Source organism: Cebidichthys violaceus, unplaced genomic scaffold, assembly GCF_023349555.1.
Source record: "Cebidichthys violaceus isolate CVI_PGR_0920_01 unplaced genomic scaffold, fCebVio1.0.p SCAF_15, whole genome shotgun sequence".
Classification (NCBI taxonomy): domain Eukaryota; kingdom Metazoa; phylum Chordata; class Actinopteri; order Perciformes; family Stichaeidae; genus Cebidichthys; species Cebidichthys violaceus.
Window position 1 is genome coordinate 11,712,721 of NW_027176318.1, and position 21,802 is coordinate 11,734,522.

The window sequence follows — 21,802 nt, forward strand, 5'->3', positions numbered from 1 at the left end:
ATGTTAGAGTAACTCGTATATTAGTATGATAGTATGACAGATGTTAGAGTAACTCGTATATTAGTATGATAGTATGACAGATGTTAGAGTAACACGTATATTAGTATGATAGTATGACAGATGTTAGAGTAACACGTATATTAGTATGATAGTATGACAGATGTTAGAGTAACTCGTATATTAGTATGATAGTATGACAGATGTTAGAGTAACACTTATATTAGTATGATAGTATGACAGATGTTAGAGTAACACTTATATTAGTATGATAGTATGACAGATGTTAGAGTAACACTTATATTAGTATGATAGTATGACAGATGTTAGAGTAACACTTATATTAGTATGATAGTATGACAGATGTTAGAGTAACTCGTATATTAGTATGATAGTATGACAGATGTTAGAGTAACTCGTATATTAGTATGATAGTATGACAGATGTTAGAGTAACACTTATATTAGTATGATAGTATGACAGATGTTAGAGTAACACTTATATTAGTATGATAGTATGACAGATGTTAGAGTAACACGTATATTAGTATGATAGTATGACAGATGTTAGAGTAACACTTATATTAGTATGATAGTATGACAGATGTTAGAGTAACACTTATATTAGTATGATAGTATGACAGATGTTAGAGTAACACGTATATTAGTATGATAGTATGACAGATGTTAGAGTAAGGCTATAAACCTAAGATCAAGTAGGATCACGATGAGGGCATTTCTGAGTCCTGTTGTGACTCAACATGTTGTAGGAACATTTCTTTATTCCTTCTTTCAAGATTGACGGCTATTAGTATTTTTTCAAAAACAGTTTATTCATCCGATCTTCACACTGTATATTATGATACATAGTTATAGTATATCTGGATGATTTATCCACTTCCCATAGAACGTATTCATTATATAATACATAAACTTTCCCTGCAGCTCCTTTCTGCAACGATCTGATGAAAGAGCTGGAGTCCAACCCCGCCACCAAGATTGTGTGGAACTCTGTGAAGCCGATGCTGATGGGACGGATCCTCTACGCTCCGGACTCGCAGGCTGTCCGGCAGATCCTACGAAATGTAATCAGTAACTCTGTGGATGCATTTCATGGTGTAGAACCATGGTTTCATACACTTCACTCACTTTGGCAGGACTCTGCAGGCCTTTGGGTATTATTTTCAATAGATGCTAGATAGTTGATGGTATTATTGAACAAATAAAAGGTGGCATCTAATCAGTCACAAAGATGGAGAGCTAATGACAAATGTGTAGAGATAGAAACAGATTCCCATGACATCCGTAGCTTTGATTGTTTTGTGTGTGCAGGCAAGCCCACCGCAGTAAACAATGCACTACCCTCAGAAGGGGATCAGCTTCCCTCATGTCATGTCCAGCCCTTTGTGTCTAGATGTAGATACGTGCTGGTCAAAGCCCTTCGGGGGGGCGGCAGTCATGGATGGCTCGGTTGCAATGGAAGAACACGGGCTGATCGGCTGTGGTGACTGCCACACAGTCCACTGGCGCCACAGCGTTTTCAGTGTTGTGTAAGCAGAACGAGTCTGTCCTTAAAGACGTGTGTGACGCACACAAAGAGAGACACACACACTTGTGTTTCCTCTTTCCTGACCTTTAATGCTCTCTTTGTTTTCCTCTTCCCTCAGATTGGGATCTTAATTGCACTCAGAAAGTAACGACTGAGAGGTTAATCCATTACTTTACGAGACCAAAAACACGGCCTCTACTAGCTCTTTGTTATCGTCCTGTTAACGCCGTCCTGCTTTGTTTCAGTAGAAACTCAAAGTAAAGCATTTAAAGAGATAATAGTAGTAGATAGAATTAGTAGATAATACTTGACAAACTAAACTTGTTGCACCATCTGTATGTACTGTAGGTATATGTGCTACGTTAGGTACAAAATACAGGCAGAAAATACCACACATCTTGGCCAACTACGAGATTCCTCCACTGCCCCCTTTAGGAAACCACCTCGAGGAAGCCCAGTCCTCCTCCTGCTTGCTGTTTTTAAACGGCCCCGGGGAATGAGGAAGCACTCACTTGTGGGAAACTGACTGGGATTCACTGGGCAGGCTGAATGCATTCGGCCAGTTGTCACCAACAGCCTCCATTGTCACCCCGGCTCCATTGTCCCCATTGTCACCCAAAATCAGACACACACAAGAGGAAGGCGTTTAATTGGGTGTACTCTTGAGCGCTTTCATCCCCCACTGCACATGACTGAATACTGAAGTAGCCAGCCTTTGGTATTTTCCACACAAGGCACTGTACCCACACACAGCCAGGGTTTTAATGATAAGCGTGCAGTAAATATTTGACGATTTGTCACAGAGCACATTTGTTGCACAGTTGCTGGTTATCTGAGCAGGCCCGCGGGAATTATTTGTGTGAGAATGTGTGTGTTGTCTTTGCAAAGCCTGTTTTCACAGAGAGTTTAATGTGGGAATGGTATGTAGCAGGAGATTAGGAGAACAGTGACAGTGTGTGTTTTTGAGTTTCTAAATGCTGTGTAGGCCTACATGTACATGCGTATACACAAGTCCCCCCCCCAGCATGTTCTTCTGTACATGTGTTCCCATATTTCTGAATGTTGTGCACCCAGATACGGGCATTTGTGACTAGTTGTGTGTGCATGTTTATTTTTGATAATTTCCTGTCCTTCCAATGTTGAGACACCAACCACTCACACACACCCACACACACACACACACCCATGCACACACCCATGCACACACACGTTTCTATCTGTCCTGCAGGCAAACACAACATTTGAGGAGCTGGAGAGGCTGAGGACGATGGGGAAGGCCTGGGAGGAAGTGGCTCCTCAGATCTGGGCTTTTTTCCAAGATGGAGTCCAAGTCAACATGATCCGGGTAGGACTGCAATACAACGTGACTGAATAGTTTAAACAGAACACCATGAAACAAGGACACATACAGTGTGTTTGTTGTAAAAACCTCTTCAAAATGCAACTGAATGTAAAAAGAATCAATGATCAAATCGCTGGATTTGACTTTCTTAAAAGGGACAGCTGATTGTAACATGGTGTAACATGACATGCATGTACCAGTCCTACTGCCCGTTACAGTAGATGTGATCAGAATCTACCATTGTGTTTCCATTCAGCTGACATCCATTCACAAACACTTTTCCCTTTGAATAAGGTGATTGATGATGTTGTTATCCTCATCGTTTCCTCTCTGAACATTTTTGCTGAGGTCTCATCAGTTCACAATGTTCCCTGCTTAAATATAGAACCTCATCTTACTCTTTAAGTGTCGATCACTCCTCTTATGTTTTCCTCTCAGCCTCCCTGTAAACCCCATCGACTGTCCTTATTCACCTCACATTAACTATAACTGTTGTGTTTAATCAGTTACCCTTCTCTTTCCTTTTCTAGCCTTTAATGTGAAAGAAAAATCTCATAACAATGTTAATGCCTTAAATAAGTTCTTTCACTTTTCCTCTTGGTTTAGCTTTGTTGTGTTTGTACCGGTGTCTCAGAAAAACCATCCTTAAAAACAAAGTCTTGCTCTTAATGGTAACTAGGGTGAATAAAGCCTATTCCCCGACCTCCATTTGTGTTTAGGACACCATCCGCAATCCATCGGTGATGGATTTCATTGACAGGAGTCTGGAGGAGCCCATGTTCTCCTCCAAACACATCCTCAACTTCCTGCACAACGGCCCACCAGAGGACCGTCCGGCCGACGTGCCTGACTTTGACTGGCGAGACATCTTCAACCTCACTGACCGGTTCATTCGGATGCTCAACCAACACGGGGATGTGAGTGAAACACAGCTATCGTTTCAGCAGTGCCTTGTCTTGTAGCAGGCGCTACCTGCCTCTTTAAAATGACGCTGCCTGGATTTTGAGGAATGTGTCAGAATGCAGAATCAAAATCGGATCCACGTTTCCAGATGAGAATAAGGTGTCAGGATTGTTTTTAAGCCAACTTCTCCCATTGGGCTCTGAAGGCTAGAACGTGGGCTGTTTCCACATTTCACTCCACCTGAGATGTCCAGATTTAGGACAGGCCTATTCACGAAATAAGCCAATTAAGCCAAGTGTTGTCCCTTGTTAATTTCAACACCCTGGTTGGCTAACCACTCTGTGCTCAATACACTTCTCGGTGTTATGTAAGCATTTAGACGAGCTGTCTTCGGGCTCTGCCCGGTCAGAGACTGGTGAATCTACCCAGGTGGGCGAGAGCCACAGCAGCACACTAGCTGTCGAGTCTCTTTTGTTTCCCGCTGATGGAGTGGAGGATTAAAGAAAAACAGAAACACATCACAAACCTCCTCTTGTGAGTGCCCTCCACATTTAGTGGACCAATGCATCTGAAGCAAAGTTTAAATCACTCCTCTCCTTGTGGAGGCTAATCGGGATGAGGGGCCTATCACACTGGGGGGTGACATGGGGGGCACCTTGGGGCATTGCTGGGTGGATGGTTGGTGCTCTTTGTTTTTGTCCAAGTTGAAGCTTACAGCACTTGAGTGTGACAGGGAGAGTGGGAACGATTGAGGCCGATTAGCTACAGCTGTCACTCCAGCCACCATCCATTATAAAGCGACAACAATGACCGTGGGCTGGATGGCTGGCTGGCTGCACGTTGGTGGTATGCATGCGTAACAGTGTTAGTCGATGAATGCTTGGGCAAATTAAGGGACAGTCTTTGAGATTTGAATAATTAGTTGGGTGTGTTTAGTGTACATTGTGTCTGTGAATGCATATACGCATGCATTTTGGATGCATGTCTGTTTGTTCAAAGCGAATGTGTGTTTTGGTTTTGGTGGGTTTTGTCCATGGAATCTCAAGGGTGAGTTGTTGTTTGGAGTGTTTCTTTTTGGATCACGGCCCTCCCTGTTGGCATTAGGCTACAGTGAATGGCTATATCAGACACGCTTTGCAGGGAAGAGACAACCATTGCTGAAGTTTCTTTTCTTAGTGTAGCTCACAGTGACTCGAGCCAAACACCGACAGTTCTCAGCGTTTCACCTTCTTAGCCACGCTAGCAGCATGATTTTTAATATCTCAAAAACAATTAAATAGATTGCCGTTTCATTTCCTACAAACATTCGTGGTCCCCAGGTGATGAATCCAGGATGCCTTTGGTGATCCCCTGACCTTTCTGTACCTCCACCAGCAAGTCAATGTCCACTTATCACATAGTGCAACATCTCCTGGATCTATGTGCACACACATTTGTAGACATTCATATTTTTTCTATTGACTTTGGTGTTCTTGAAATATTTTGGCAACTGTTGGATGCATAAGTAATATAACATCTGGTACGTGTTAGCATTGTCATTGTCAGTTTCTTATCATGCTGAAGTAGCATTTAGCTCAAAGCACCTCTATATCACCTATAATAAGTACAGCCTCACAAAGATGCTAGCATGGCTGTTTAGACACTTCATGGCTACAATTTTGAGACAGTGTACGTAAAACTCAAGTAAGTGACCGAAAGGGAAACTTTAAAGTAAAATCCAATATTCTTAAACAGATATGACCATCTCTGTGTTGTTCCTGCTCCCTCACTCAGTGTGTGCTGCTGGATAAGTTTGTGGCTGTGCCTGACGAGGACACCGTCACTTATTGGGCCTTGGACTTGTTGAAGGACAGCAAGTTCTGGGCAGGTCTCGTCTTTGTAAACATGCACCCTTGGACCACCGATGTCCCATCTCATGTCAAGTTCAAGATTCGTATGGATATTGATGCAGTGGAGCGCACCAATAAGGTCAAAGACAGGTTAGAATCAAAGTGAAATGGAAATGATGGGTTCAGTCTAATGATAAGCGTAAAGACTAACTATGTGTGTGTTGCTCAGGTATTGGGATCCTGGCCCCAGAGCTGATCCTATGGATGACTTCCGCTACGTTTGGGGCGGCTTTGCTTACCTCCAGGACATAATAGAACACGGGATCATCAGGACTCAGACGGGAAAGGAGTGGCCACTAGGTGTCTACCTGCAGCAGATGCCCTACCCTTGTTATGTGGATGATCTGTAAGTGGAAAAGTTGATCATTTAGTATTTTAAACAAAATGTAATGACATTTAACAGTCATTGCAGATGTTTTGTTGACTTTACAGTCAGGACTCTTTTATACTGAACCTGATAGATTTAGAGAATCACACATTTGTGGTTCCTCACCTCAGTAACTGTGTCCCTCTCCTTCATCTTGTTTCTCTTTCTTCTTCTTCATCCAGCTTCATGCTGACGTTGAACCGCTGTTTCCCCATCTTTATGGTACTGGCCTGGGTCTACTCTGTGTCCATGATTGTCAAGAGTATTGTCCTGGAGAAGGAACTCCGGCTGAAGGAGACCATGAAGGCCATGGGGGTCACCAACAGCGTCATCTGGTCCACCTGGTTTATTGACAGCTTCCTTATGATGGGCACTAGCACCGCTCTCCTCACCGCCATCATCATGGTGAGGAAGAATATTCCACGATCCTCATTCCTGCTCCATCTAATTAGTTCCACACAGACACTGTGTGTTTGGGCAGAAGACCTGATGCCACTGTGAGTGGAACACTGATAATGCAAAGTAAGCAGTCTATGAATGGAGCTCCTAGTGCAGGCGATCCTCTACTCTGTCCTGTCACATTTCTGATTACCTTCAGTTTCACTTTAGTTGACATTTTTGCTATTACATTTTGGACTACAATCCATGTTTTGGCAGAAACGTCTAACCTTCCTGTGAAGCTAATGAGTCTGTTAAAATAATGTCTCTGACCATGACGACGATCACCCAGCTTTACTCTGAGGCACTACGAGATCTTTCTCTTACTGATCCATACATATAAATCATTGATGGAAACACTGTGAATACCATGACATCATGGGAATTCTGTCAACTGCTTTGGAAGAATGTGAGTCAATGATTAACTCCTCTCTGTTGTTCACAAGTCACCTCTTGTTGCCAGCCAGTGGCTCAGCTGACACACTGTTGTGAGACGGGCTGTTGTGCCCTCTAGTGGACGATATGTGTTAAGCAACGTTTTAAGTTTACCCAACTAATGTATATTTGTGTGTTACCATTATGGTATTAATTATCCCTGATTTCACATGGCAATTACTCCTACAAAACTGTTAAATATTTCATATAGAAACTAAAGATGAGTTTGAGATGATGATGTAGAAACACTGTAGATTACTCCATGTTTTTCTGGACTGGAATATTTTACTCTGTTTTGTACATAATAATAACAAAATATGTTGTATTATATTTTCATCTAATGTTGAAGAACCAATCCATTACAACTTTCTTCAAAGCAATCAAATCTGTTTTTGCTAAAATTGAGTCTCATTCAAGAAACAAAACAACAACATTTATCATTTATAAAAGATCAGTTATATATAATGTATATAGTATAACATATATATAATGTTTGGTTCCCAACATTAATCCCTGGGCCTTCAAATACATCTACAGTTTGTATGTTTGGTATAATTCATATGCAGATTCAGGGAATGCAACTGAAAACCCTATTTCTCTCCGTCTCCGGCCTAAAGGGAGGAAGGGTCCTGAACTACAGCAACGGCGTCATCCTCTTCCTTTTCCTGCTCACCTTCACTACGGCTACCATCATGCAATGCTTCCTCCTCAGTGTCTTCTTCAACCAGGCCAACCTAGCAGCAGCCTGCTGCGGCATCATCTACTTTGCACTTTACCTCCCACACGTCTTCTGCTTCGCCTGGCAAGACCACATCACCAAGGACATGAAGATCTTGGTGGTGGGTGTTCCATCTCAGCATCTCTCTCTAAAGGAACATGCTTCAGTTGAACACATGTGAATACCATGTATACAGTAATTAATCACAGGATTGAACTGCTCAGAACCTTCAGTTCTTGACTCTTCTTGTATATTATTAATACAGGATGTTGAGATTTAGAACATTTTACTAGTTGTTCCTTAATTGTATCACAGACTTATTAGATCCCAAGGCATTATAACTATGCCAAACTCAAGACTAAGGAGTGATTTAGAGGCCCTTCACACAGTCTAAACTTCTTGGTCACAGTCTTAGATTAAACGCAGAATTAATTCATTTTAGGCGGTTGGTAGTAGTACGAGCCTTAAATGTAGGAGAAAGCTGAGTTTACCGTTGCCTCTCCTCGCAGAGTCTGTTGTCTCAAGTGGCGTTTGGCTTTGGGACGGAGTACCTGTCGCGGTATGAAGAGCAGGGCCTGGGTCTGCAGTGGGACAACATCCAGACCAGCCCTCTGGAGGGGGACGAGTTCTCCTTTCTCACCTCCATCTGCATGATGGGCTTGGATGCTGTGCTGTATGCTGCGCTGGCCTGGTACCTGGACAATGTCTTCCCTGGTCAGTGTATAAGAGAGAAGTGAAGGGTTAGATTCTATTTTGATTTATTTACTGTAGCTATATATCATGTTTTATATATTTTTCTGTCACAGGCCAGTATGGAATTGGTCGACCATTTTACTTCCCCCTCCTGCCCTGTTATTGGCTCAACAGTGTGGCTCCTGCTTCAGGTAAGCTCACTTGTTTACCATTTTCCCTGTTCATGTACTGTGTGTAATAAAACATGTATGCTTAGAGGAGAGACTGTTATCTTGTGACATAATGTACCGAGCTCCGTCCCAAGTCTGCTTTAAAATCTTTTACTTTGTCTCCAAAGACAACAGCAAGCTGGATATGGATAAAAAAGGCTTTGATAAGCTGACCAACAAAAAACAAGGAGAGCAGCAGAAGCAAGAGGAGGAGGACAACCAAGACCAGGAGAAAGACCAGGAGGAAGACCAGGAGAAAGACCAGACTCTGGAAGAGACGGCGTCATGTGATCACCAGGATCAGGGTGAGAGGCCGGTGGAGAGCCGGGCTGAGGAGAACCAGACCAAAGACGGTGTGTACGAAGCTGGGTTTGTTACACAGAGAGGTGTGTTGAATGAAACACTTTCACATTGTGACGTCCTGTGAGAGCTTCTACCCCAGGGTATAATAGACACACAGCTACATCACAACTGTATTATTGCACATTACAGCTACATTGTATTGCCTATCAGCATCTCTGAAAAAGCAGTTACAGCATCCTTCCATATATAATTAATTACGTAACGTATTGATTATGTAGATGTAGTATCTCACAGGGATTGAAGCCCTCTCTCTATTTGCTCTCACTTTCCCTCTCTGCCAGTCAGGGTCATTGTGGGAACTCAGTGTCCTTGTGTGTGTGTGTAAACACACACGCTGCTAACTTCTCAGTTCCATGCTTAGTTAATAAGTGATTGAAACTTTTCTATAAACTGTTATTTCATTCCAGTCCCCTGATCTCATATGTGTCTTTCAGAAACATTTTACTTTTACAAAAGGGACAGAAATATGACGTGTTGATTGTAGTATGGCTTGGTTGTGGTCGGTGATCTGGTTGTCTTTGCTTTATGCAGGTCAGCCCTTCTTTGAAGCAGAGCCGGTCGACCTGGTGAAGGGCGTCTGTGTCCAGAACCTGGTCAAGGTGTTCGGCGGTAGCTCCACACCGGCCGTGGACGGCCTTAGCATCAGCTTCTACGAGAGCCAGATTACTGCCCTTCTGGGCCAAAATGGTGCTGGGAAGACCACCACCATGTATGTCACACATACTCACACACAATAACTACAAGGCCTGAACATTTTTAAAGTAGTCTTCATTTACTCTTTCTGTCTCCTCATCCTAGGTCCATCTTGACCGGTATGTTCCCTCCCACCTCAGGGACAGCCACCGTCTATGGCAAAGACATCCGCACAGACATGGACCACATCCGTCTGTCTCTGGGAATGTGCCCTCAATACAACATCCTTTTCCAGCAGTATGTAGCTCTCAACACATTGCGATAAAAAATAAAAACATTGTATAGTTGTAATTATTGTTTCCCCGTCTTTCATTTGTGTTCTCTCAGTATGACTGTAGCGGAACACATCCTCTTCTACTCGCTGTTGAAAGGCCGTCCAATAGCAGAGGCCCAGGAGGAGGTGGAGAACATGCTGCAGGATCTGGGTCTTCCCCACAAGAGAGATGAACTGACCCAGAACCTCTCAGGTCTGTAAAGGTGCTTCTTCATCCCCCCGTAAGCTGGTGTGCGGGATGCAGGTGTATGTACAGGTGTATTTATACTCACTACCACACAAACCACACACTATGACATGTGCGCTGTCAGTACTTTATGATGTTCTAATGCAGGGGGCATGCAGAGGAAGTTATCTGTTGCCTTGGCGTTTGTTGGTGGGGCCAAGGTGGTGATCCTGGATGAGCCCACTTCAGGGGTTGACCCCTACTCCAGGCGCTCCATTTGGGACCTGCTGCTCAAATACCGTGCAGGTAAGTCTGATCCTTGCTGGCTAGAAGAAGGTACAGAAGCCTAATGTCATGGTGCTGTGCAGGCCTTGCCCCCTCAGATAGACACACACACGTGTTTATTATTATTATTATGCTCTATATGAAGTCATTATGCACTTACAGTTAGACATTTAAACCTTGTATATAAACCGATTAGAAGAGATCTGGGTTGAAAACAATTATAACCAAAGTAGCAGTGTAGCTTGTCATGCTGTATTACATGACATGTGGAGCTGATGATGAACAGACCTGACAGGTTTGTCTAGTCAGGCCAAACATAATCCAACCTGGGCACCACACCATTGATGACACTATGGACAACATGTCGACATGATATCTAAAGTTCTGAACTTAATCTGTTACGTACACAATAAAAGACTCTGTGTTTGTGAAAGACGCGTTCAGTTTAACTACAGCAATGATGTCATATATTCTTTGGCCTTCTGAATTTAAGATTCCACATTCAGGCCAGCTCATCAAACATCAATCCTTCTTCCACGTGTTTCTGTTTTCCCGTCCCTCGTCGTCCCTCGTCGTCCCTCGTCGTCCCTCGTCGTCCCTCGTCGTCCCTCTCTGTCTCACGTTGCAGGACGCACAGTGATCATGTCCACCCACCACATGGACGAAGCTGACCTGCTCAGCGACAGGGTGGCCATCATGTCTCAGGGCCGCCTCTACTGCTGCGGTTCCCCCATCTTCCTCAAGAACTGTTTTGGCGCTGGCTTCTACCTCACTCTTGTACGACGAATGAAACACAATGCTCCAAAGGTGCGAGCTTGGAGCCTTGTGTGTGTAGTTCTTGTCTGGCTAGAAGAGTATCTGAAACAGCATTCAGTGATTTGTATGTTACCGAGTCCAGAAATACACGAGTACTTACACATTATGGTTTCTGATAACATTCTGTTCTGCAGGCCAGCTGTGATCGTACAGATGATTGCTCCTGTACATGTTCAAAGTGTTCAAAGTTTAAAGTGGAGCAGGAAGAGATCCAGCCTCAAGACAGACAGATGGATGGTATGCTCCATTACTTTGTTACTGTAACTTTAGAGATCACTGTGTTATGAGTTCACAAGTTCAATCTCCTGAAACCTGTTTTTAGTCGTGTCAGCTTCTAAATTAATACTGCATGGATACAATCCCTTTGTCTCTTTTGCGCTGGATTGTAGTCGGCCTACTTCTTGAAGCTGCTGCCATCACACCTAGAAACACAGTGACTGTACTCAATGTACTGCTGCAGGCCTTTTAAAGGTCAAACCAGTGCTCTATTGTTTCTAATGCTTTCTCTGTCAAAGCACTTTGAGAACTCTATTTTTAAAGGTGCTCTATAAAGAAAGTTATTATTATTATTATTATTATTATTAATAATGTAATGCGTTTTTCTTCCTTCACTGCTGTGATTTTGGACACTCTTAATTTTCTTACACCACATTGTTTCTCGTCAGTTGTCAGATATTCTGTTTTCTTGGTTGCCTACTTAACATGTTCATTATAAGAGAGGTAAAGGGCAGGCAATATGATATTAACCGAAACAATCAAAGCCATCACTGTGTGCTGGAAGTTGAAACAAAATCATCTCCTACCTCTCATCTCCAGGTAACATGGAAAACATCACCGCCCTGATCCACCATCACGTGCCAGAGGCTCGTCTCATCGAGGCAATTGGCCAGGAGCTGACCTACTTGCTACCAAACCAGAACTTCCAGCCCAGGGCGTATGCCAGCCTCTTCAGGGAGCTGGAGGAAACCCTGCTGGACATCGGCCTCAGCAGCTTCGGTGTGTCCGACACATCGCTGGAGGAGGTGCGTGGAGATAATAACAGATGAAATGGGAGCAGCTGTAGTAATCACACCGCTTTGTATTTAACAACTACGTGCAATTGTGATTCATTAGGAAAATGAAAAAAGGTTATTTATGCTTATAAATGTACACTTCAGTCCCAGGAATAAAATAAATGAGGCAATAGATCTAACTGAATAACACATTATGATTTATATTACAAGTACAGCTACATTTACATTTCTAGTGCTAAACGGCGATTTGATAGCAAGGAGAGTTTCATTGGGACAATCTGTCAAACAGACGCTTCCTGACATTCACGTTACAGTGACTGGGCTCCGTTACATCAGGCTTTGTACTGAAGAGCATCTGTTAATCTCAGATCCTGACAATATATATATTTCTTTGTAGATTTTCCTAAAGGTCACTGCTAATGGGAATGCAACCACCAGGAAATGTGTACCAGGTAAGAAAGAAATCTACGAAGTTTTCCTGAAGTTGTCTTTCTGGTGCTGTTGATTTGTTGTGTGTCTGAATGTGTAGTCCTAGATCTCGTAGCCCCCTAACGTGGACTACATCCTTTGTTTTCCATTCTCTAACTTTCTTAGACAAGACATCATTGCGACAGATCTGTCGAGCTAGTCTCTGTGGATTCAACAGAGCGGCAGTTGATATGGAACCACCAAAAGGTGACATTCAGCTTTCAGCTAACAGCTCTGCACAAATGCTGTTGTGGGAAAAGCAAAGTGATTTAAGAGGGCTTATGAACATAATGTGTCATAAAATTAAACCAGTCGACCTTCCTTCCTTGAAAAACGAGAATAAATGAAGATCAACTGAGAAGTTAACGGAACAGTTCGACACTTTTGCAAACGCCCTCTAATTTCAACTTGCATGTGTTAGATGAGAAGATTGACACCACTCACTTCTTCAGTCTTTACAGTCAATATGAGGATACAGCCAGCAGCTGGTTAGTTCAGCTGGTCTAGTTCCTTCCTTAATCTCAGCATTGGGTCTTGTAAAGTTATTATTCCACCTGTAAAGGTACAACGTAACGTTTCTGCACTTCTTTTTTTGTTGTTGAATGTATTTAACAAATGCAATAAAACAGAATGAGTAAGAGCTGCTAGCTAGTTTTTTGGGGTTACCTTTCGATAGAGCAAGGCTAGCTGTCTTCTCCTGTTTCCAGTTTTTGTGGTAAGCTAAGATAACCGACTGCTGGCACTAGCTTCATATCTATTCTACCGACACAATGTGCAATCAATCTTTTCATCGAACCCACCGCAAGAAAATGAACGAGCGTATTTCCCAAAAGGTCAAACTATTGCTTTAAACATTAATTTTAAACCGGCAAAAGTGTTTTTCCTGACAACAGTGCAATGCAGAGAACTCATGCTTGGTGATGTAGGCTATTCATCATACATATATATTTTGTTCCGGAGCTTTCACTGGCGCACTAGTAGCATGTTAAGATGATGAACCACATCCCTGAGGCTAGTAGAACACTGCTGGTAAATGCCTTTTGATCACTGTTCACAGAAGTCGTGCTTGGCTTGCTGGCTGGCCTCTTTAATCTAGCATGTACGCTCCCTGTGCAACTTGACTTGAGCTCTATATTCTATTTTCCAGAGACAGATGGGGCTTTGCACACCGATGGCCAGGGCCCGTGTGATGTCCCAGAAGGTGCTGCAGGCAGGGGATCCCACCAGGTCAGAGGGCTGTGTCTCACCATCAAACAGTTCTTTGCTCTGCTGATTAAGAGGTTGCATCACGCAACACGCTCCTACAAAGACTTCTTTGCCCAGGTAACCTTGCTATAATGTATCAAACCATGGTGTAATGCAGCACTGTAAGTACTCTTGATAGCGTGTCATGTTTTAAGAGTTGCTACGTGGGAAGTTATGTGTCTGTCGTTGGTAGATTGTGCTACCAGCCAGCTTTGTTTTCCTGGCGCTGACCTTCACGCTGATCGTTCCTCCTTTCGGAGAATATCAAAGTCTGACTCTCAGTCCCTGGATGTATGGGAGACAGTACACCTTCTTCAGGTGGGTATAGTGGACATGAGGTCACCTAGCACTATTTAGCTTTCCCATTTATTGAGATCAGTACAATACTTTCTATTGAATTGGACAACAATGTTTCCAGATACACCTTCTGATTTTGTCCGTTGCAGTAATGAGCGTCCAGCGGATGCTCACATGAGATACTTTGGTGAGGTGCTGTTGAACAAGCCTGGCTTTGGGACTCGTTGCATGGCGGAGGAACCACTGGAGTGAGTATCCTTCACAAATGTAGATCCTCTTTTACCCAGACTGTGCTCTTTGCTGTCTTGTTTAACTACATCAGTCATTTTCTCCCACTGGTAGAGATTTCCCATGCAACAACATCACCACGGAGTGGGAGATGCCCCTGGTAAACCCTGTCCTGATCGACATGCTGGCCAGCCCGACATGGAGCTTCCTCCACCCATCTCCAACCTGTCAGTGCAGCACACCCAGGAAACTCACCATGCTCCCTGTGTGTCCTGCAGGAGCTGGAGGCCTGCCACCTCCACAGGTAGGTGGTTGGGTCACTAATATTGAAAACACACACACACACACACACACACACACACACACACACACACACACACACACACACACACACACACACACACACACACACTATCAATCCTCGCAGTGCACTATTAAAGTCTGTATTGTGCATTGAACCGCTGTATCTGAAGTCATACATTTGGAGGTCCACCATTGCTGATGAGTTTCTCATGTTAAATGTACTCTGTGTGTTATTTGGTGTATTAGAGGATCCAGTCAACAGGAGATGTTCTCATGGACCTAACAGGCAGAAACATCTCTGACTACCTGGTGAAGACCTACCCCAGCCTCATCAGAACCAGGTATGAGATTCTGTGCACCGATACTCTCTTGTCCACAAAGTAAAAACTGAATGCAAACTGAGATGAAGTTACTTTATCAAAAATCACAGATTTACTAAACATTCTCTGCTCCATATTGATCTTAACTTTTAGAATGTTGAAATAAATTATAGTTGCATAAAAATAGAAAAACTATAATTCTTTGACATCAAAGGTTTATTCAAGATGTGTACATGTAACAAAAACATTTACAGTATTTCAATGTAAAAATACAAAAGTGTTCACTTTAGTGGCTAAAGTATTTTTCTAAAGTTGAAATGTTAATCTCTTTCAGCTTGAAGAGCAAATATTGGGTGAACGAACAAAGGTAATTTCACATTTTTATCTAGCTTATTGTTGGATTACAGTTAGGTCCAATAAGGGCTGAATACAGTAGATTACATGACGGATGTGTTATGTGTGGTGGAGCAGTTCTCCCTCCAGTGGTTGTTATGGTCTGGTGCAGCTTTGGGCTTGAGTAGCTGTAGATGTCAGCAGGGTTTCCTCTGTGATGTCCAGGTATGGAGGTATATCAGTGGGAGGACAGCTTCCTGTTTTAGAGCTGCAGCCAAAGACCATCCAGGATCTAGCAGCACAGCTGGGACGACTGCTCAATGTCACAGGGGTATGGCTTTAAAATGTTGTCTTTGTGCTCTTTTACCCTGGTCTCTGTGTGTTCTGGCTTTTCTGTGATTTGTTTTTTGTAACTGGGCCTTCAATTGTTGGTTGCAGGGCAATTGCTCCAAACAAACGCTGGAGGACATCGGGACGTTCCTCAGGTACCTGGAGACTGAAGACAGTGTCAAGGTCAGTCCAACAAAGCCTCACCATCACTGTGATCCGTCTGCCTCATTCACTGTTCACAGACATGTCATCTATATGACTATAGATGACATGTCTGTGTTATTAACAGTATGCATGTGTTTAATCTTTCAACAGGTTTGGTACAACAATAAGGGATGGCATGCCATGGTTTCTTTCATGAATGTGGCCAACAACGCCATCCTCCGAGCAAACCTGCCCAAAGGAGCGAACCTGGACGAGTATGGAATCACTGCCATCAACCACCCTCTCAACCTCACCAAGGAGCAGCTCTCTGAGATCACTGTGTGAGTGACCAGTGGACATGTATCCAATTACAGTTCAAAGTCTGGAACTTTTCCAGGAGATTGTAAGGAAACGTGAGGAGTTTCTAATAAGTAGTGTCACAAGGTGTGACACCTAGATCAGCTCCTAGTGATTCACTCAGGTTTTAAATGTTCCTCTGTCCTTCCCCAGCCTGACCACCTCCGTGGATGCAGTGGTGGCCATCTGCGTCATCTTCGCCATGTCCTTTGTTCCAGCCAGCTTCGTCCTCTACTTAATTCAGGAGCGGGTCACCCAGGCCAAGCACCTGCAGTTTGTCAGTGGTGTCAGTCCATTGGTTTACTGGATGGCCAACTTCCTCTGGGACATGGTACAGTAACCCTATTACATGAAACAACGATGTTCAAGACACCCACATGTCAAAAGGCTTTCTGTTCTTCACGAGCATTGTTTCTACTGTTGTTTCTCCAGTTGAATTACTCCATCAGTGCAGCGATGGTGGTGGAAATATTCATCTTTTTTGATAAGAAGTGCTACACCTCTCCAACCAACCTCCAGCCACTTATTTCCCTGCTTATGCTTTACGGGTAGGCATTTGTCTTTCTAAAGCTCTATCTGTGTTCAGTCTGTTTCTAACAGCGAAGGACATACAATCCTAAAACTATGAAGCTGAATTCAAATATTCAAGCCTGGCTTCTGAGTTGACACTGTCGATAACCTTTGCCAATAAATATTGCATGTTTTGTGCCAATATGCAATATCTTCACATATATATATATATATATATATATATATATATATATATATATATATATATATATATATATATATATATATAATTTTTTTTACAATAATGCTCAGAGCTGGTTTGCAAAAAACAAGTGTGTCTAGCATACCATTGTGTAATGAATCATGACATCATTGTGCTTAACTGATGCTCTCTTTGATCTCTTGTAGATGGTCTGTGACGCCCATGATGTACCCCATGTCCTTCATCTTCAGTGTCCCCAGCACAGCCTACGTCTCTTTGTCATGCATCAACCTCTTCATTGGCATCAACAGCAGCGCCATCACCTTCATCCTGGACCTTTTTGAAGGCACCACAGTAAGACCACAGGGCGTGTCTCTGTAAATCCCGTCTGCCATGCCTCTTCCATATCACCACATCACCCTAATTTGGATTTCTGTCCAGGCTCTGTACAAGTTCAACCAGCTGTTAAAGGCCGTGCTGCTCATCTTCCCCCATTACTGCCTGGGCCGAGGTCTCATCGACATGGCCATGAACCAGGCTGTAACCGATATCTATGCTCGTTTTGGTATGTACACACAGCTACACCTCACGGACCGGCCTCCAGCTGTCCGCCACCATGTCAACACTGTGAATGAGTGCTGAGTCACTGGCTGCATCACATGTCTGATTGCTTACATGTGCCACCAAGGCCCAACTGCAGAGTTGTAGCACACTCAAGACTCCACTTTTACACCATACAACGCTCTGCAATAGATTATGTAACAGTGAAGGATAACTCTCGGAAGATATGAATGAATACAATCACCAATGAACTGAAAGATATATTCAAGATAAACTATTCTACGATTGTATTGAAACTTCATTGTGTAAATGAAGAAGCGTGACTGAGAGGTATGTTCTGTGCTTCATCAGGCGAGGACTACAGTCCAGACCCCTATAACTGGGACTTCATTGGGAAGAACCTGTGTTGCATGGCTGTGGAGGGATTTGTCTATTTCATCCTGAACATTTTGTTCCAGTATCGCTTCTTCATGGATCACTGGTAGGTGTAGTAGTGCTCGGATTAAAAATGACAATGTGTGTAATAAAATTGCAAGATGACACATTCTAATTGTGATGTGACTGCTGCAGAGAATGACTACATGTTGATTTACTGAATCTATCATTGGCAGGATATCAGATCGCCCGAATCCTCCTATTTTGGAGGAAGATGTAGATGTGGCAGAAGAGAGAGAACGACTCTATAGGAGTGAAAAAACAAATGACATTTTACGCATACGAGACCTGTCCAAGGTGAGACATTTGTCTTTGGACAAAATGTTGAAATTGATGATCAAAAAAAGATTTCACACCGAAGAATATACTTACATATTTGTTTTCATCTCGCCTTACTAGACATACATGGGAACAATCATCCCTGCAGTGGACCAAATCTGTGTTGCAGTATCACCTGGAGAGGTGTGTGTGGTTACACCGACATCATTTACTCCACAGAGGAAGCATTCTGGGCCCTCCATTGTTCATCTGTTATAACATATGTGTTCTCTCCATTGTTCATCTGTTATATATATATATAACACATGTCTTCTCTCCATTGTTTTCTCTCCTGACCCTCTGCAGTGCTTTGGTCTACTGGGGGTGAATGGAGCAGGGAAGACCACGACATTTAAAATGTTGACTGGAGACATTGACGTCACCTCAGGAGCGGCATCAGTTGCTGGTCACAGGTTAGTAATATATTATTTTGACATATAGCAACTAACAAATATGTAATTTGATAGACATTTTGACGCCTGTGATCAGCATTCTCTTTGTTTACTGTGAGTGTTTTCCTCTAAATCTTCAGCATTTTATCCAACATCCTGGACGTCCACCAGAACATGGGCTACTGCCCACAGTTTGACGCCATAGATGAGCTGCTGACAGGCAGAGAACATCTGCACCTCTACGCCCGCCTCCGTGGAGTTCCTGAGTCGGAGATCAGCCGGGTGAGATGCAGCTTTTGCCAGGAAATAACATTTGTACCGAGCACTGTGAAACGATCAATGTGATGACTGCATCTTATATAGTGTACATGATGTTTGTGTGTAAAATGAACACAGTCCACGAGCCTAACTTGTTAACTATTGGCCTCCCCTTGTGATTAAAAAGGACACATTTGGGTTGACTTAATTATAACATATATATATATATATATATATATATATATATATATATATATATATATATATATATATATATATATATACATATCCTCCTCATACTTACAGTATCCTCCTCATGCTCAGGTTGCAGAGTGGGCCATCCAGAAGCTGGGTCTGTCAGAGTATGTAGGCCAAAGTGCTGGAACCTACAGTGGAGGCAACAAGAGGAAGCTCTCCACAGCCATCGCCATGATAGGCTGCCCTGCACTGGTGCTCCTGGTGAGGCGCACACTCGTGACGGTGCTCGGTTTGGACTAGAGGTTTAGGATGGGTGATGTTTCTGTGTGTATGTTCATGTCTTTGTTGTTACTGTTACTGTGTATTAGGATGAGCCCACCACAGGTATGGACCCTCTGTCCAGACGCTTTCTGTGGAACTCCATCATGAGTGTTATCCAGGATGGGCGAGCTGTGGTCCTCACCTCACACAGGTAAACTCTCTGGTGTGTGTGTGACTGTGTGTGATCATGCATATTCATGAGCTCTAATTTCACCATCTGACTTTACAGCATGGAGGAATGTGAGGCGCTGTGTACCCGCTTAGCAATCATGGTTAATGGATCCTTTAAGTGTTTGGGAACCATTCAGCACCTTAAGTACAAGTAAGTGATTTTACTTTATCACCTATCACATTTCTAAATATATTTAAATTTCTGGAACATTCATGTAACAATTAAACACAAATCCAATCATATTAGCGTTCTACGAAATTGCCGATCTTTGATTATTTCTTTTGTCTCACATCAACGTTAACGTAGGTTTGGTGACGGTTACGTGGTGACCATGAAGATCAGGGCAGCTAAGCCCGGGTGCGCTCCAGACCTGAACCCTGCCGAAGCCTTCATGGAGAGCACCTTCCCTGGCTGCATCCAGAGAGAGAAACACTACAACACTCTGCAGTACAAGATCTCCTCCTCCTCCCTCGGGAGGGTCTTTCAAATGGTCCTGGCTAACAAAGACAAGCTCAAGATAGAGGACTACTCAGTGTCACAGACCACTCTGGACCAGGTAGATATAGGAACATGACCAATTATGAAATTTAACATGTATTCCTTTCATGCTTCTGTCAGGATGTTCAGATGGCTCAGTTTAAAACCAGTCAAATTGTGAATAAGTCACTACTTCTTTACTTTTAGCCGTGCTAACTTGGCTCTACGCTTTTAGGTGAAACAGCCTCACAGAGCCGCTTGCATCATATTTCATTTCATTTGTTTTTTGATTTGCTCTTTTACGTGATAGATCTTGAGAATTTCTCATTATACGTCATCTTCCAACTTAGTTCAAACTAATTTTACTACGTCTGCAACAGGCGTGTCCGGAGGCATTATGTTTTAGGGTTGTCCTTCCGGTCTTTTCCCGTTAAAATAATGAGAAACGCCGAGCTGGAACTTCTTCAAACCTGGACTCAGATGAACATTGTCTTGGTCAAAGGCCACTGTGAAGCCAGAACTAAAGTAAACCAAGGCTTCGAATATCTTTGAATATCTTTGAATATCTTCGAATATCTTTGAATATCTTTGAATATCTTTGAATATTTCTCACTGAAGCTTCAAAGGCCTCACAATGGTTTTAGGAACAGTCCTATAGTTTACTGTGTCATAAAAAATGTCATAATATAGTATGTCATACAAATATTATAGTAAAGCTTGATCCTAATGTTTCTATGTACTTACTTGTAGGTTTTTGTGAATTTCGCCAAGCAACAGTCCAGAGAGGACGACGCCATCGTGTTGCATCCCAAAGCTGCAGGAGCGCAGCGGTATATTGAAGCCACACCCTTCAAGTCTGTGGAGAAGTGAACTTATCTCAATGAAGACTCTCTTTGGTTTTCATTTCATTCTAGAAGCCGCTCTGTTTAAAGATTGCGCCCTATGCGGTATGTATGTCTGCTTCCAAGGACGGAAAGTTAGTCGGCAAAACTTTCTCCTAAAATGAAACAAAGTATCAGATTCTCCACAGCGTCATCATGAGTCCTGCCCGGTAGAGACAAGCGAGTGCTGCGAGATCAGTTTGGGGATCCTAACAACCCATAGGAGGAACAGGTTTCCTCCTCTGGGTTTGGAGGAGCCTTGGGAATGGGCCGGTCTTTGTTGATCTGGTGTGTGGTCTTAGGCCTTGGAAGGCGGTCTGTGAATGAGGCAGCAGACGGGACGTGACACACGTCGTGTTTGACTGATGATTCGAGTGGCAATACTTTGCTTTTCTAGTAAATGGGGGTAGTGGGCTTTGAATTTGGAAAGTGTGAAGCGCTTGTGTGCCTGCTGTATGTTCCTCGCTCTGCTCACCTTGTAGGCCTTGCAAACTAAATGAAACAGCTTGAGATGTAGGACCATGACTTTGATTGATGACGTGTCAAAAACGTTCTATATCGGGTTTTAATGGAACGTGAAGAAAGCATAGGTCCTGTGTGTTTTGCTTCAGATGCCAAGCATGATGCTCTTTTTTGTTGCCTTCTGTAAATCGGTGTGATAGAAGCATCGCCGCAGCACGTTATTGAGGCAGCTTTAACTGAAGCTTCATGACTCTAATGAAGATGTTCTGCTAGTGCAATACAACTAATGATTTTTACAAAGTCCTCCTGCTGCTATTGAATCATTTTCATATTGTGTGATATTGTCTTTTCAGTCTATGCGCTTTATCATATATATGTTCAACTTGTTCAACCTGGTGTCATTAGAGGACGTGATGTTTCTGAGAGGGCATCGCGTCAAAT

General features: G+C 43.1%; 1 protein-coding gene across 2 annotated transcripts in view; it reads left to right on the forward strand.

The window, feature by feature from the left end:
• The window catches only part of abca4a (ATP-binding cassette, sub-family A (ABC1), member 4a), a 30,187-nt gene extending 8,392 nt beyond the window's left edge, over positions 1-21,795 (forward strand). The window contains exons 9-50 of one of the 2 annotated variants that reach the window (XM_068710069.1): positions 942-1,081; positions 2,774-2,890; positions 3,607-3,804; positions 5,564-5,769; positions 5,849-6,025; positions 6,229-6,451; positions 7,537-7,758; positions 8,147-8,351; positions 8,444-8,521; positions 8,668-8,892; positions 9,434-9,611; positions 9,701-9,832; positions 9,923-10,062; positions 10,204-10,341; positions 10,949-11,127; positions 11,271-11,373; positions 11,953-12,158; positions 12,547-12,601; positions 12,744-12,824; positions 13,765-13,940; positions 14,056-14,180; positions 14,309-14,407; positions 14,502-14,691; positions 14,937-15,031; positions 15,345-15,377; positions 15,569-15,674; positions 15,782-15,856; positions 15,989-16,158; positions 16,328-16,505; positions 16,607-16,722; positions 17,093-17,240; positions 17,328-17,451; positions 17,799-17,928; positions 18,059-18,179; positions 18,282-18,344; positions 18,507-18,613; positions 18,733-18,874; positions 19,175-19,309; positions 19,417-19,520; positions 19,599-19,691; positions 19,848-20,097; positions 20,769-21,795. In XM_068710069.1, the coding sequence (XP_068566170.1) occupies positions 942-1,081; positions 2,774-2,890; positions 3,607-3,804; positions 5,564-5,769; positions 5,849-6,025; positions 6,229-6,451; positions 7,537-7,758; positions 8,147-8,351; positions 8,444-8,521; positions 8,668-8,892; positions 9,434-9,611; positions 9,701-9,832; positions 9,923-10,062; positions 10,204-10,341; positions 10,949-11,127; positions 11,271-11,373; positions 11,953-12,158; positions 12,547-12,601; positions 12,744-12,824; positions 13,765-13,940; positions 14,056-14,180; positions 14,309-14,407; positions 14,502-14,691; positions 14,937-15,031; positions 15,345-15,377; positions 15,569-15,674; positions 15,782-15,856; positions 15,989-16,158; positions 16,328-16,505; positions 16,607-16,722; positions 17,093-17,240; positions 17,328-17,451; positions 17,799-17,928; positions 18,059-18,179; positions 18,282-18,344; positions 18,507-18,613; positions 18,733-18,874; positions 19,175-19,309; positions 19,417-19,520; positions 19,599-19,691; positions 19,848-20,097; positions 20,769-20,888 (5,903 nt within the window). In that variant the 3' untranslated portion in view covers positions 20,889-21,795. The remainder of the gene's footprint in view (positions 1-941; positions 1,082-2,773; positions 2,891-3,606; positions 3,805-5,563; positions 5,770-5,848; positions 6,026-6,228; positions 6,452-7,536; positions 7,759-8,146; positions 8,352-8,443; positions 8,522-8,667; positions 8,893-9,433; positions 9,612-9,700; positions 9,833-9,922; positions 10,063-10,203; positions 10,342-10,948; positions 11,128-11,270; positions 11,374-11,952; positions 12,159-12,546; positions 12,602-12,743; positions 12,825-13,764; positions 13,941-14,055; positions 14,181-14,308; positions 14,408-14,501; positions 14,692-14,936; positions 15,032-15,344; positions 15,378-15,568; positions 15,675-15,781; positions 15,857-15,988; positions 16,159-16,327; positions 16,506-16,606; positions 16,723-17,092; positions 17,241-17,327; positions 17,452-17,798; positions 17,929-18,058; positions 18,180-18,281; positions 18,345-18,506; positions 18,614-18,732; positions 18,875-19,174; positions 19,310-19,416; positions 19,521-19,598; positions 19,692-19,847; positions 20,098-20,768) is intronic. The other variant, XM_068710070.1, reaches the window with a different exon arrangement.
• Positions 21,796-21,802: the final 7 nt, after the last annotated feature.